Source organism: Dermacentor andersoni, chromosome 2 (genome assembly GCF_023375885.2).
Source record: "Dermacentor andersoni chromosome 2, qqDerAnde1_hic_scaffold, whole genome shotgun sequence".
In the NCBI taxonomy this organism is placed as follows: Eukaryota; Metazoa; Arthropoda; class Arachnida; order Ixodida; family Ixodidae; genus Dermacentor; species Dermacentor andersoni.
The window spans coordinates 203,861,427-203,877,931 of NC_092815.1; the positions used below are offsets into that span (position 1 = coordinate 203,861,427).

Here is a 16,505-nt window from a genome sequence, read left to right on the forward strand (position 1 = left end):
GATAATTTCGTTCCGGGAGGTCGGAAATGCCTTGTTGCTGTGCGGTTGGGTGCCGAAACCGGACGAAGGATGGCAAGAAGTTATTTTGCATCGCGCGCGGCAACCAGAACCTAACCAGACGAAAAGTATGGTTGCACAGAATTGCACGGACGGACTTTGAACCGTCGGTAACAGCTCGACTATGCGAGGCAAGTAACATACAACGATACAAAGGTGCCATAGAAAGTATACACGTGCGTGTGTCGATCGGTGATAGTATTTCACTCGCGTGCATGAATGTTGAGGGCCGAAGTTTGTGAAGATTATTTATTTTAGTTCGCTGTGAGCCCGCTGAATAGATCGGCATGACCTAGGATGCGAAGGACCGAAATGCCTTGTTGCTGTGCGGATGGGTGCCGAGATCAGACGGAGGACGACAAGAAGTTATGTTACATCCCGCGCAGCAAACAAAACCTAACCAGAAGATAATTCTGGTTGCATAGAAATGGACGGAAAGACTGAACCGTCGGTAACTGCACGACTATGCGAGGAAAGTGACGTAGAGCGATACGAAGGTGCGAGAGAAAGTATACACCTGTGTGTGCAGAGCTGCAGTATTATTTCATTCGCGCGCATGAATGTTGACGGCCGAAGTTTGTGGAGATTACTGATTTTAGTGCATTACGAGCCCGTTGACTTAGCAAGTGCAGTATGACCTAGCATGCAAGTAAATAGTGGGGCAGAAACGCATTAACTCGCTGACAAATACCCGCATTGCGTTACGTGCGATAAAAAATAAAATTCAGCAGTGAATTCTACTTTTACACTTTCCTGTGTTTGTGCGCGCGTTGTTAACTGCGCTTTACAACATGTCCAAAATGTAATTTCCAATATCCTAATCGTATTTTGTGCATTGCATATGTGAATAAATATATTGCTAAGTGCCTGCATTACTCTGTTTTTAAAAACGAATACTGCATAGCCACAGCTACTGGCCGTCAAATAATAAAGCGTAATACAGTATATCAAAGTACATTACATACAGCTGCGAGCTCGTTCCTTCCAAGTTTCCCTTACACTCGAAGATGTTTCAGTAATCGGCAATGCCATTTTACTGATGAAAAACACACAACTGCAAATGAACATAAGAAAAACGCCACAAGCGATGCGCGGATTGCCAGCAAAACGCAGTGCAGTATTAGCTGGGCCAATCCGCGTGCGTTTCGTATAAGGGCCCTCTAATTCTTACGGGGATTTAGCGGTGCACGGAGGCGAAAAGGGATAAACACAACAATGCGCGTCATGATTCGAGTTTACGCGGCGACGTCGCACGGTTCACGAGAACAGTCAACCACATTCACACACGCGCACACACTACGCTCGATGTTGGTGTGCCGCGAGATCAGATCGCGCTGGCAGCCCGAACACAATCGAGGAGACACGCTGACACGATCCATACCACCTCTTCATTATGTCACGACAGTTGCACTGGCTCGTAGCATTGAACCACAAGACACAGCAGTCGTCGTGTAATCGCTACACGACAGACACACTCAGCGACAAGAAGACTGTTGGCGCACTCGTTTCCACAAACACACAGGATGTTGTTTAGTTGCCGTGAGGGTCGCGTGCTTTGAGAATCGCACGTTTGAGCGACGTTATGTCGAAAGTTTTCCGGTCCAAGCGACTGTCAGCCTTCATTTTTACACTACTTCTTCGTTCAATGCAACCGCTATGTGTACGCAGCACACTTACATGCAAAAGATTTCACAGAGCATACGGGATTAAGCGCAAGCAATCACCAAGGCTCGCGCGGCGATTGAGCGCAAACGATCGAAATGTAAACACGCGGAATCGAGGCGATCAAGCCCTCATTACGCTCTCTATTGAGCTATTTTCTTGGATCACTTATTTGAAATTAAAGGACTAAATTTAGCAGTTCGGGTCCTTCTTTCGTTTTTCGCCACAGTCAGGCACCAGTAGGTTTTATTTCCGCGCGTATGCAGATATTTTTTCACCTCACGAATGCCGCGGCGCCGCGGTTTAGCGTGGGCGCCGTCTGCTACAGGAACTTCCTAGCTGGCGCGCGCGGCAGATGGCGCTACCTTGGAAATTATAGAGGGACCTTAGCTACAACTGTGTAATATTCGCATCGCGCAAGTGATCTGATTACAAAGCTACAGCACAGACAACCGACGAAACCGGCGAGAATGATCATGATGCATTCAGGCGCGTCATGCGCTGAGCGATAATTTAATACTTGTTAGCCGCTGAAACGCGGTCACCGGATAAAACATAAGCAAGTACTCGTGTCAATGTGCTACTGTGAAGACGGCGTGCTCGAAAACAAAGGCTCGGAAACGGGTACCATCTTTATTAAACAGAAACTGACCTTTCAGATAGTACTTACACTCTGACATTGCCGCCGCCACCAATGTCGCGTGGGCCTATAGGTGGTTCTGAGTGTTGGTAACGGCTTGTAACGGCAGTTGTCAGTAACGGTCTAAAATTTTTAACATTGTGTGTCGGATGGAGCGTCCACAAATAGATGAAAGCGACAGTGTTACCTTGAAATAACCTTTTCAATGTTGCGTCTCTCCTTGCCATAGTGTGACATTTCCTGTATATGTTCGCGTGCCTTTCTTAGTAGCAAGACTGAACTCTATATACTCTCATACTCTCGAATGGCTTTTGCTATTGCCGACGTAAGATATTGCGAGTGATAGCATGTAAGTGTTTTTGGACAAGTGTCAATGCATTCGATTGAGCTGCTGTCATGGTCGCATACTACTACCAGGAAAAATACAGTACAGGCCTACCACCGCCCATTTTTCATAATTTGAAGTTTTGCTTCTGTGGTGCAGAGCGAAGTGAAAAACACCCACAATAACCTAACAAACCTACTTACATCGACGTAGAGATAAAAGTTGTCGTCTTCGCCTTTCACTCTGCGCATCGAAAAACCGAAGCTCCAATATTTCCAGTATTTCTTCTTCCGGAAAAGGATAAGTTCGACTTTTCCAATGCTGGAACTTGGACCCTCTTTCTTCTCATTCGCAGCTGCATGTGCGGAAAAAGAATGTAAAGAAAAACAAGTCAGTTTATCCTAGAAACGTTGCCCATAAAATTGAAGCCCAAGAAAATAACCTGAGAACATAACTTAAGTAACTGAAGCAAGAATGTTTGAACCGTTTTACTGACTGGACAGAGCAGATATAAAAAAGAAGGGCGTGATAGAGGAATGAATAAATACGGGATAAATTTATGAGGCGGAATTCAGCCGAGACTTCTCCCCACAATTTATTCCTGCACAATTTACCAACTTTTACCAGTTTTTCACTCATAAGAGCAGAACACGCAAGAAATAACAAAGCAAGAGCTGTAAAGATCTTAGGCTAAGATCACTTCTCAAGCAACCGGAGTGCAAGAATATTTCGAAAGCGGAGAAATAATTTAGGTAGCAAAGCAAAGATGCCTTGCTCAGCCATAAGGTAGCACAAACTGCAACATATGCACTGATATACATTATTTTTATTCTCACCTCAGACAGTCTCTCAGCTTACTGTATATTAGCATCCTATAGCATGTGACGCAGGACCAGTGCAGCGTCCCTTCGTAAAGCCACAGACCGGTCCGGAAATTTTGTGGGTATTCAGTCGAGTGCGAAACAATTAAAGGTTGCCCTTGTTGTTACTGAGATATCGCTATACAGGTTGTTCCCGCGAAGAACTTAATCGATATTTAAAAATAGCCGTTTAGAAATAAAAGGACGGCTCCTTGGGAGACATGCCGTGACTGGTGGCGATGACGGGTTACACGTGGTTTTATTGTTGTATAGGAGCTTGTGGCCAAGTACTGCACCAGGGTGGCCAATCCTGCTCTGGTGAGGGAGTGAAACAGGCCGCGCTCCAGGCCTGTTTATGCAATTTTATCAACACGCGGATTTTCTTTTTTTGAATCCGCGTGGAAAATTGCGCGGCACCGGGATTCGAACCACGGCCCTCTTGCATGCGAGGCGCATGCTCTACCTCTACGCCACCGCTGCTGTCCTACACGTGGCGATGAGTCTCTAATTAACAAAAAATTCATTAACTTTTAAGCTTTTATTTCCCGCAGGATCACTGTAATTGTGACATGGGGGCTCTCCGTACAAGCCATATCAACTTTTGGATGTGGAAAAAATGCGATTACCCGCTGAACTGTCGCACGAGGAATCAGAGTGTGCGGAACCGCAACAGGGAACAATGCAGCGAGCGCAAAGCCGCGCCCCTCGAGGCGACGTTCTGCTTACTTCACTCAGCAGTGGGCAGACAGCGCGCGGCGGCTTCCGCGCTCCTCGCTGTCGGTGGTTTTCTTTACGTGACAATATATCACTCAACTGATTGATCGCTTCTCTTTAGCGTCTCTTTAGACCCTACGTAGACATTATATTCTACTGCATTCTATGGCCAGTATTCTACTCCCTTGTGGGCCAGCCACGGGTGCCAGATCAGTAGCAGGCTCACTCACTGCTCGCGAGTCCCGTCTTGATGCTGCTCTGGCCTGGCGTGGCGGCGCGGTAGTCGACGGGAGTGGTCGAGAAGCCACTCGTGTCCATGAATGTGGGGGAAATATTAATGGCCGTCTTGCTTTCCCTGACCTGCGCCGACAAAAAGGGGCAATGCTAGATGATAATGTATATTCTTTGACATCAGCTGACTGACAAATGAAACGGCAGTCCTTGTAAGTGCCGCCAATACAAATCGGGAGCAATCTTATACATCAGGAACGATGTTGGTGTGTGTTGTTGCGACTATAGGACATATGCGAAATTCTGTAAGCACGCTTCCCAGCACATTTCGTTCGAATAATGCAGGTGGCACGCGCAACGAGAGGTGAGGTGTACACTTTAGAATCAAGCGCAATGCAGTTGTCTTAAACTACGGGCCTACGGTAGCAAGCGCAAACGCAGTTCTGAATACACGGCTTCCGAGCTCGTAGACATTCTGGTAGATTTCATGATTCACCTGGCCTGTCCTTGCTATCTGTAACCTCCTTGTTAGATCGGCTGCTTGGGTCTGGCATTGCTTTGGTGTACTTTTCCAGGACCGCAGTGCATTTTGCTTCGGCTATAACGCTCTCTTTCAGTGAAGCCAAGAAAGATTTTGAATATTCGTACGTTCCACTGCAATTAAGAGATCGACAAGTATTTCGTCGCCTGTTGAAATGCTAGACGTTTTTAGTGATTCTGCTATGTAAGACCCAAGGCCGTAGAACCTTCCTGCTGCTTTCATTGCATTGCAGACAAATTATGACGGCGTGGGCGTACCGTGTTCATGAGCTTCTTGAAGCTTCCCGATGCGTAGCAGAGCAGCGGTCTCTGTGTGTCGAAGGCGATGTCGGTCATCTCGTCAATGGTCAGGTGGCGTCGTTGGTCGTCCGGGTCGGGTTCGTTTCCCTTCTCCGCGTCCGCCTTCAGGATCTCGGCGATGCTGGATATTTCGCACAGGTTGGTCCGGTTGTACAGCATCTGCCAGTCGAACTGCTCGAAGAACGGGTGAGTCTTGAGGTCGCTGTAATTGCGTGACCCCAGCCGCTCCACTGGGTTCTTCTTGAGCATGCGGTACATCATGTCCTTGGCCGGTGCCGTCGCCGAGTGCGGGTGGTCCTCCGTGCGGGGAAACTTGAGCGGCGACGTGATGATGCGCTCGCGCAGGGCCTGCTTCGTCTTGCCACGAAACGGCACCCGGCCCGTCGTAAGCTTGTACAAAACTATGCCCGCTGACCACCAGTCTGCGGCGCGACCTGCGCCAGTCACCACGCATGCCGTTATGTGCACATTGCTTTAGTGGGCGCACTGTACCTTTGAAAGTAACATGGTGTAGCTGTTATGATGGACGTTTTGTCCCCGTAAGGCACTTTGACCCCAAGGTAATGTGAGCGCACACCTTTGAACGTAACCATAGAACATATCTGGGGGGGCTTGTGGTATATATACATTGTTATACGTATTCTGTTGCAAACATATTTACAATAATATTACAATGTGGCCAGATTGTATGATTATCTTAGAGCTTATTATCACTCATAATATTGTAACGGTTATATTGATGTGTATCAACATTTCCTCAGGCGCCTGCAAGCACACAAATCAAGTGCACTCAATATTCTCGCGTTTTTAAACAAGCGCAAACGCATTCTCACGAGTGTTCATCAGAAATTGTTATACGGTGACGTGCACAGAGCCAGGGCGTCAGTGTGGTTCCGGTCTACAAACTGTGTGCTTTTTGACCGTGCGCATTTCCCGCGGCGGAGGCGAAAAAGGCGTTAAGCCCTCCCCTTACTTGGGCCGATTCCGAAGATAGTGTAATGCCGGGCAGACCTACAGTGGAGGTGACGCTGGCGTTAATCACTTTCGATACGTGGGCCGATCCCGAAGATAGTGCAATGCCGGGCCGAGGTTTTTCTTGTTTCTTTGTTTCTTTCCTTTCTTTTTTCTAATTTATCTTTATAATTATTTTACGTGATAACAATGCACTGTTACTGCTCATGTTAATTTTGCATGTATATATTCACTGTTAGTATGAATTTGTATTTCTTTATCAAATATTTATGCCATGCCTAGGCCATGATCAGAAACCTGAGCCCGATGCAAATCCAGGACTTCACAGAATAGCTAAACGAGGAACTCTGGAGCAAGGACCACGTACCGAACGAGTGGAAACACACGGAAATCGTGACCATTCCGAAGCCCAGCAAGAAGCCCGCGATCGACGCCCTGCGTCCCATCTCGCTGACTTCGTGCCTCGGTAAGCTGTACGAGAGGGTCATCGAAACCAGCCTACAACATTACATAGAGGACGCTGACCTCTTCCCGCACACCATGATTGGCTTCAGGCCGGGACTTTCTGCGCAAGATGCGTTCCTAATTCTAAGGGAAGAAGTTCTCAAGGGCATCCCGAAGGGATGAGACCACCTCCTGCTCGCACTCGATCTGAAAGGGGCCTTCGATATCATGTCTCACGAGGCCATTCTCAAGGGACTGAACGACATCAGCTGCGGGGAGCGCATATTTAATTACGTTAAATCGTTCCTGACGGGCCGGACGGCAACCATCGGAATAAGCCAGACTCGATCGGATACGATGGACGTGCTGAACAAAGGAACACCGCAAGGAGCGATAGTCTCCCCGATTCTCTTCAACGTCGCCATGCTAGCGCTCACCAAAGAGCTGGGGAAGATCCCGGACCTAGGTTACGCCCTGCACGCAGACGACATCACGCCCTGGGCCACCAAGGGCTCCCTAGCGCGAAAAGAGGCGACCCTTCAGGAGGCTTCTTGCTTCTTGCTGCCACTAAAGAATGGGCGAAGAATGCAGACTATCAGTTTGTTTGGCATTCAAATGACAAGGTGCTGATGCGCAAATCGAGTGGTGAACCAGCGACGGTAGTGAAAGACGTGAATGAACTCCCGGCCATCAGCACCTGAGTCTTCGTTTTTGGTGTTACTGATCTCATTCCAATGGGGCAGCTCGGTCTTATCGATAAACAAAAATGGTTTTCTTCTTTTGCTGCAGTTAAAGGCGTGAGCTGTTTACATATGAATGTACAATCTGCTTGTAACAAACTTGGAGAACTAGAAACCTTTTTCGATGACATAAATGACCTCTGTGATGTCATTATGTTATGTGAAACCTGGTACTCAAATCATGTTAATATTGTTCGACTACCGCTAAAGAAAACACTTTGCTTGAACAGAACAACTCGACGCGGCGGTGGTGTCTCTCTGCTGGTGAAAAATTCCATACCCTGTGACATACTGGAAGACTTTACAACAATAACGCATAATGTCGAGTCATTGTGCATTCAAGCTGATGGTGTTATATTTGGTGTGTGCTATCGTCCACCAGACGGTATCGTGCAGGAGTTCCTCACTTTTGTAGATCATCTGTTGGCGTATGCATGCGAAAACAAGCAAAAAGTGATCCTTGGCGGCGATTATAACATTGACATGAGTGCATGTAGTGCTAGACAGCATGACTTATTAAATATAATCTTGTCGAACGGTTGTGTAAATGTTATAGAATCGAGTACTAGAATCACAATGTCCTCGGAGACTACGTTAGATCTATTTATTACAAATTATGAACCTTCTCATGTGAAAAACGCTGTTTTAAGCAGCCCAATTGGTGATCATAATCCAATATGCATTTTTATCGAGCGCCAATTAAAAAAGGTTAACAAAAATATAACTAGGATATTTCAGAACATCAATGAGCGTACAATGGCAGCGTTTCAAACAGAATTACAACGAGTAAGTTGGGAGGACGTACTTGAGGAATATAATGCAGAAAGAGCCTACAATATGTTCATTGAAAAATTCTTAGTAGTGTATAAGAAACACTTCACCGTCAAACAATATAAACCCAAGTCGTGCAGAAAACCATGGATAACAAGAGAGCTATTAAAGAAAATAAAAAAAACGCGGAAAGTTGTACGCCAGATTCATTAAAACTCGTGAAATTGCTGATCTTAAAGAATTTAATGTTTACAGGAACAGTCTAAAAAGGAAATAAGGAAAACCAGAGATAACTATCATCTACAATCTTTTTTATTGTGTGATGGAAGCTCAGAAAAACTGTGGAGGAACCTTGATAATATATTAGAGCGGAAACAACGCGCAGACCCTATTGAAAAAAGTTGCCTAGAAGGTCGTTTACTGTCCGAAACAGACATGGTGAATGCCTTAACGAATACTTCCTGAACAGAGAAACACAAGCGCAAACACGCCCGAAAACCACTCTCTCCCTACCCGGAAACTCAAACACAATCTTTTTCCATCCAACAAATGTTGGCGAGGTCTGCTCTGTATTTATGGCAATGAAAAACTCTAAAAGTTGTGATTCAGACGGCCTGCAGATAAAAACCATAAAATATGTCATACACGATATAGCCTCCATTCTAGTTCATATCTATAATACCTATATTGCTGAAGGCATCTTTCCATCAAAAATGAAGGTTGCTAAAGTCATTCCAATATATAGGAAGGCAGACAGGCTTAATATTCAAAATTATCGCCCCATATCAATTTTACCGCACTTTTCTAAGGGATTTGAAAAAAATAATATTCATTCAGTTAACATCCTTCTGTGAAAAATATCGTGTTGTCACGAAAGCTCAGTATGGCTTTCAAAAAAATAAATCAACACAGTTAGCACTACTACACCAGAAAGACCATATACTGCAAAATTTTGAAAGGAAGCAACTGACAATAGGTATATTTATATACTTTACTCAGGCCTTCGATCATATTAACCATAACCTATTATTAACAAAGCTTGATACCTATGGTATCAGGGGCCTCCCACTGCAATTAATTAAGTCATATTTAGAAAAAAGACGGCAATATGCGCACATAAATAACTTTAAATCATTTTCTGGAGAAATAAAAACAGGAGTCCGACAAGGAAGCATTCTTGGACCGCTGCTTTTTAACTTATATATAAACGATATTGTTCCGATCTATCCCAAGGCAAAATTTATCATATATGCAGACTATACTAGTGTGTTTATTTCATCGGCATCTTATACTAGTTTAATAACCAGCGCAAACGAGTTTCTCCAGAACATATCCTCATGGTCTATAGAAAATTATCTAAAATTAAATTCAAATAAGACAAAAGCCGTAATCTTTTATGCGAAAGGCACAAAGATTCCACAAAGACACACTTTAGAGATGAACAATGGGAGCATAGAAATAGTAAATGAAATTAAAGTATTAGGTACATACTTCTCTAGTACGCTAAACTGGGATCGACAAGCAGACTCTGTAGTACAAAAGCTTAGCCGTATCACAGGAATGCTAAACAAGAACAGATATCGTCTACCAACATCCGTAAAAATATTAATTTACCACTCACTATTTGCATCACACATTAATTATACACACCTTGTGTGGGGCACAACAACTGAAACTAACCTCAGGAAAATACACTTGCTACAGAAAAAGATCGTACGTGTCATTGCAAACGTGCCATATCACAGTCACAGTGAGCACCTTTTTAAACAATTTAAACAACATACCTACAATCTACTCTCTATACAACCGCTCTCTCCTTCGTATATGGCACTCAAACTCAAACTCTGAAAACAGCCTATTTAATGAAATTGCTTGTCTGCAAAGAAATACAGCTACCTATATCACCCGTCACGGAGAACATTGGTCTAACCCCTCCTCAAGAACCACCTACGGTTTGCAAGTGACGAAAAATAAATTACCCAGACTGCTTAATTCATTACATGACGCTGGCATTGACATCATTAACATAACGCGGTCAGAACTGTCGTTACTTATCAGAACCTTCTCGTAAATAATGAATCAAGCGTAATTTCTTTTTCACCTGTATTCACATGTGTGTCTTGTTAAATGTTTGTAATGACATAATTTTTGCTCGTCCTTTTCTTTCTCTTAATTTTTCCAATATTAATCGACCATCGCATCTTTTCACCTTTAATTATGCATCGTCAAGTGTACGCGATTTTCACTTTTATTTACGTATTGCCAAGTGTATGTAATGTGGTGGTGCGTACTATCTGCATTGCTTTTATTTATCCTTATCCCATTTCTTTATTCCTTTTTTGTTTGTTCCGTTATAGAAAATTCTCTTGAATTGATTGATGATTGTAAATAATATTTACATGTAATGTTCTTTGCGTACGGTTGATTGCGCTACTCACTGCCACCATGTAACACGGGGGCTAAGGGCACCTCAAGCTGCCTCACTGCAGCTTTTATCTTAGCCCCCGTCCTTGTATTTTAGCAATGAAAACAAATAAAGAAAGAAAGAAAGGCCGTGGAGAGATTTGCGACAGCGAGCGGAATGCGTTGCGCGCCCGAGAAGTTCGAGGTGATCTGGGTGCACGGAAAAGGAATCTACAAGTCCCCCGGCCCCATCGACCTCTATCTTGAGGGCCGGAAGATCACTCAAGGCAATGGGACTAGAATTCTGGGTTTTTGGATCCAGAGCAACCTGAAAGCCTCCCACACCATTCAAACCCGAAGGTCTGCCACCAACCAGATCTCGCGGATTATCAAACGAATTACCAGAAGCCGCAAGGGCATACGAGAAGAGGACACGCTTCGCCTCGTCCAGGCTCTGGTGATCAGCAGAGTAACGTACAGCATGCCGTATCACTACCACTCGCTAAACAAACGCGACCAAGAACAAGTCGATGCCATCATCAGAGGCGCGTACAAAACGGCCCTGGGTCTCCCTGTCACCACCTCAAACGAAAAGTTAGCGGCTCTCGGGATCCACAACACCTTCGCTGAGCTGTCGGACGCGGTTATGGCTTCGCAAAAAGCCATATTACAGAACACGGTGGCGGGCAGAGCCATCCTCCACCGGACCGGAACGGCAACGGAGCTCCGTGCCCTCGATGGGCAACGATCACTCCCGCCTGAGGTAGAGGCAAGATCAAAGCAAACCCGATACCGAAGCACATGAGTCATTAACTCCACGAAGGACGACGCAAGGCTCGCGTCGACTGACAGCGCCGACAATTCAAGGGTGACCCGTACGTAACGTACGTGGACGTGGCGGCGTACTCTGTAGGGGGCCTCTTCGCAGTAGCCGCCGTGAACGGGAGAGACAACTTGACGCTCGCGGCCTCCATCAGGGTAGAGACCCCAGCTGCGGCTGAGATCATAGGCGCGGCGCTGGTAATAAAGCAACAAGACAGGGTAGGCAGGGAAGTTCATGTCGTTACCGACTCGCAACAGGCCTGCCGTAACTTTACCAACGGCCGAACACCGCTGCTGGCTGCTCAGATGCTAGGCCAGAGGCTGCAAGAATCCCATCAAATCACATAGAAGCCGGGCCACGTGGGTCTGGAGGGGAACCAAAGGGCGAACGCCCTAGCTCGAGCGCTAATCAACCGAGCGGGGCAAGACCGATCGTCTCATCAATCCCCACCCTTTACCTTCGTGCCCCTGCCATCCAATTACTGCGACTGACACGAGATCTAGCGACTCAACCGCAGGATTTAGCCTCCCCCTCACAGGAAGCTCAACACTGAAGACGCAGTAGCTCTCAGACTTATTCGGACCAAGACATTTCCAAACCTACACAGATACAGCAAAATGTTCCCACATACATATCGCGGCATCTGATACTGGTGTGGCGACACAGGCCCTACACTCTTTCACATCTCGTGGGGGTGCGGGGGCAAACCTCAACACTTAAAGACGCCTAGCACGTCATTTGAGTGGTGGGAAATACAGCTGACGGGCGAAACCCTGGCGGGACAAGAAGCTCTCATCCAGCAAGTACGTCGAGCAGCTATGGCCAATGTAGTCCTGGAAAGAGGACACCACCCACTCGACCTCAAGAGCAACGACCTCGATGGTCCGAATAAATGTTTTCTCTCTCTCTCTTATGCAATCACAAAACAGATTTATGTATATATAAACCTTGTATTTTTTTACCCGTTTCTTCTGTTGGCTTGGTTAATTCCATATTTCTCTGCTAATTTCGTAATTTGTGCACAATAATCATGTACAGAGGGTCCGGTACAGTCTTGTGGCCTTGAGACCCTCTCCTGCATATCCTTCTTGTGTGTTGTCTTACATATGATGCTTTGAAAAAATAAATAAATGTTTGATTGGATTGGATTTGACTTGACCTGTGGTGGAGCTGCTGTTCTCCATTAAGGGGCCCACATACGCAGCTTCGCTAGTCATCCTTCTTCACAGAGTGGAAGGGCACTGCTTTTATTTGATCCATGCCGCGAAATATTTTGTACCTCTGCCTTCTAGCTGATCTATAGAGTTAAAAAAACGATGGCAATATTGCTTCTAAACGGCAAGCGTGTACTGTGAAAGGTTATATTAACGTCACTCGGCCTCTTGAAAGTAAAAATGTTTTTATTTCTGCGGTCTCACGTTCCTCGCAATATTGTAGTTTCAACTTGAAGCTTTATGCTGCAATGTATGTCAGTACATGGCCACTATTCGACGAGTGGCGATATGGCTAGTACCGGTGAGTAAACACCGTAGTTAGCAGAATAATCGACAAACACAAGAGAATATTACTCTTCATTACAAAAGCAAAGCTTTCTTTGCCTCTTCATCATAGTTTGGCAAGTGTCGTGGTTTCTATGCCGTATATATTGGAGCGCAGCCCCTAGGCGCCCGTTCCTGCGGCTAGCGTCGGCGGTGGTGGCGTAGGCGGCGTAACCGAGCAAACGAGCACGACAGCGAAATATGAAAGAGCGAACGCGGTGCGCGAGACGAAAGACGCAATCCGCGCACGACGGAGACACGACGGAGAGTGGCCCCTTCGGTGAGTTGCGCGCGGAAAACTGGTGTCATGCGGACCCGCCGGACCGCTTGATGAGAACTAGTTATCGTCTGCCCGCGTCAGCTCTCGCTCGCTCTTGTTTGCTTAGCTAGGTTTGGTTTCGTTCGCGCTTGTTTCAATTGTCATGGTTTGCGATTGTGTCTGTTTTGTAATCTGATTGTACGCGCGACGCGAATTGTGCAGCCAAGTGTTACCAGCGATTACAGTGGAACCTTCGACGAGTCATATATAAAAGCTGACGCGCTTGACCCGCGGATCAGATTTTCGACGATCGCTGACTCTGCTGCACGTCTCTCTCAAATTCTTTGCCTCACTATATCGCGAAATAAAAACACGTGTAGAGCTGCACTCAAATTTCGCATTAGGGAGCATCGTGATCGTCGGTGAATTCAATTGTCTTGTGGATACAAATAGACAACTTGGACCACTGGATATGTGCTCACAGCTATCTTGCCGTGCACAACATGGACCACCAGGTATGCGCCTGAATATACAAAATACGGATGGCTGCTGTCCAGCTTAGTAGACAGCTTCGATCAATGGCGATATGGCTCTGAGTGTGTGGCCATTCTTGGTCATTCCTCCACAACAACGGGTATGAACTTTAAGCCTTATATGCACAAAAGTAAACCTTGTTATTATCATATCAACTGTACGGGCACTCCGAGCAAACTTTGGTCGTTGCAGACAAGGAAATTTATTCACCCGTAGGCACGCTTACAACTGTGGTATGAACGAAAAGTACAATATAAGGTACAGCACATGTAATACATCATACTTGATGTAAACAAAACAGATTAGCAAATGAAATAATAAATGGTGTCTGCTTGACACTGGCTTTGCCACACACAACAACAACAAAACTCACTACAGCGTCCACGCAAAAGCATTACTGTCGGCCTCGAATTTATGAAAGGTACCCGGGGCACATACAGATACAGTCTCAACTCAGGCAACAGAATTGAGCATTATTCTGGCTGTAGAAAGACTTTGCCTCGGGAGGCGGTTATGTACCGCGTAGACCAGCGGCGAAGAAACTCGGCTTCACCAAGTTTGAACAGCTGTTCTTCGATGTTGCGGAAGCATCACAAAACGTAGCTAGCACTGTAGTAGACGAGACTCGCAAACCGATCTCGGCGCTGTGGTGGCCGCACGATGGATATTCCGAACATTCTTGCAACTAGCTTCAAGAACGTGCGTGCTACAACGCAGTCCTTTACTACATGCGCATTGGTCTCTGTTTGTGCGCAATATATGCATTTATCATTCGCTACCACATGCCAGCGTTCAAGCCTGTCTCTTGTAGGTAGAATGCCCCACTGATATTGCCAATGAAAGTCCTTCACTTGAGAGGGCAAATCAGGTGAAAGCACGGCTGTCCATGTTTGTGTAGTAGCTGTCCGTGGAGGTACAGATGTCTCACACAACATTTCACAAAGCCTGGAAACTGGTGTCGCACGCCACTTTGTAATTCTTAGTTGTACAAGCTGGCTTTGCAAGCGCACAGCCGCCGCATACTGCGGTGCTGGCACCGCCGTCAGAAGCACGTTTCCTGTACTCTGCGGCATAAGCGTTCGACGGTAATGACCCAGCCAATAAAGGAGCAGCGGCCTACCAGGGTACTCATCATCATCAAGTAGATGACATGTACTCTTAGTGCACAACAGCCTACCGAATGTAACTATGCACGGCAAGCTCCATCCTCCGCTGGATTTTGGCAGACGCAAAAATTGCTGCGCTAAGTATTGCGACTTGTTTAGCCAGAACCATGAGAAAATAAGTGAGTTTACTACTCGTACTGTTGGTGACGGCGGGAGAGCTACCCTTGCAACAAACCACAGTTTACTGCACAATACGTTCTTAACGAAGAAAGCCCTTTCTGCCAGCAGCAGTGGCGACGCAGTCCCTGCTTCCGACTGTTCTTTAATGGAGCTGACAATGTCTCGCCACGTGTGAGGTGAAACACCACTTGTACAAAATTTGATATCTAGTATTTGCATATGCTCGGTCTGTTTAATGTTCCCTGGTAGCGTTATTTCGGCGTGACCTAAATTTAATGCTTCACATTCTGTCATATTTATTTTGCCCCCTGACATTGAAGCATATTGATTATAAATACGAAATACCTCTACAATACTGTCCCCATCCCGTAAAAACAGTGATGTCATCCGCATACGCTGATACTGTTATGCACCCGGTTCCCGGCATAGGAAGACCTCTTACGAGCGGGCTCTCGCTAAGCCACCTTAACAACGGGTCAATCGCAAGCACAAACAATATGGGTGACAAAGGACAACCCTGCCGCACTCCCCTTGTCACATCAAATCTAGGTGGTAAAGTGCTGTTAAGCAGTAGCTCAGCTGTTCGCGAATACAACATCCGAAGGATGTCTACAAACTCTTCAGGGAAGTTATAGCATCGTAAAACCTCAAATAAGTAATGGTGTTCTAAATCGAACGCTTTGGCTTGGTCCAAGCTTACTAATACTCCTGAAGCTTCACGCGCTGTTGTGTATTGTATGATATCACGTGTTAAGTTGTGAGACGAAAATATACTCCGACCCGGCACGGAACATGTTTGATGTACACTGACTATTTTAGGCAATAATATTGCTACGGAACAGCCGCCACAGTGTGGCTGCACTGAGAGAACGAAGACGACGTGTGTGCCGGTTTGATATAGCGTCGCAATTTTGGCCTCCGTGAGCTTACCTGTAAATAAATTGTAAATAGTATTCGGCTTCAGCTTCACGTAACATTAATTTGGTGGAGGTGGACGTTCCCCGTACCCGTCATGGAGCTTCGCAGCGGTCGCAACGGCGACAATGCAACTTCGGCTCCTGCTGGCGGCACTTCATCTGAGCAAGCGTCTCCGCCTGCAGCCCCGACCTACGTCGCCGTTTCCCCACCTCGGGATCCTGGTGTTTTCAACGGAGTCGGCAGTCCTGATGTTGACGACTGGCTCCGCTTATACGAACGTGTCAGCACCAGTCACAGGTGGGATCCGACTGTTATGCTTGCCAACGTACTTTTCTACCTCGACGGAGCTCCATTGGCGTGGTTCCAGACTCACGAAGAGGAGATCTCGAGCTGGGATCTCTTCAAAGACAAGCTACGCGACCTTTTTGGCAATCCGTTTGGCCGACAAGTCAACGCCAAGAAAGTCCTTGCCACAAGTGTGCAGACGT

General features: G+C 46.2%; 1 protein-coding gene across 1 annotated transcript in view; it reads right to left on the reverse strand.

Annotated features, from left to right (window-relative positions):
- Positions 1-16,505, reverse strand: part of LOC126540133 (microtubule-associated serine/threonine-protein kinase 3-like) — a 106,814-nt gene that overhangs the window by 34,386 nt on the left and 55,923 nt on the right. Inside the window, exons 10-12 of the mRNA XM_072286214.1 lie at positions 5,288-5,763; positions 4,489-4,618; positions 2,888-3,039 (exon numbers count right to left, since the gene is read on the reverse strand). Coding sequence (XP_072142315.1) covers positions 2,888-3,039; positions 4,489-4,618; positions 5,288-5,763 — 758 coding nt within the window. The remainder of the gene's footprint in view (positions 1-2,887; positions 3,040-4,488; positions 4,619-5,287; positions 5,764-16,505) is intronic.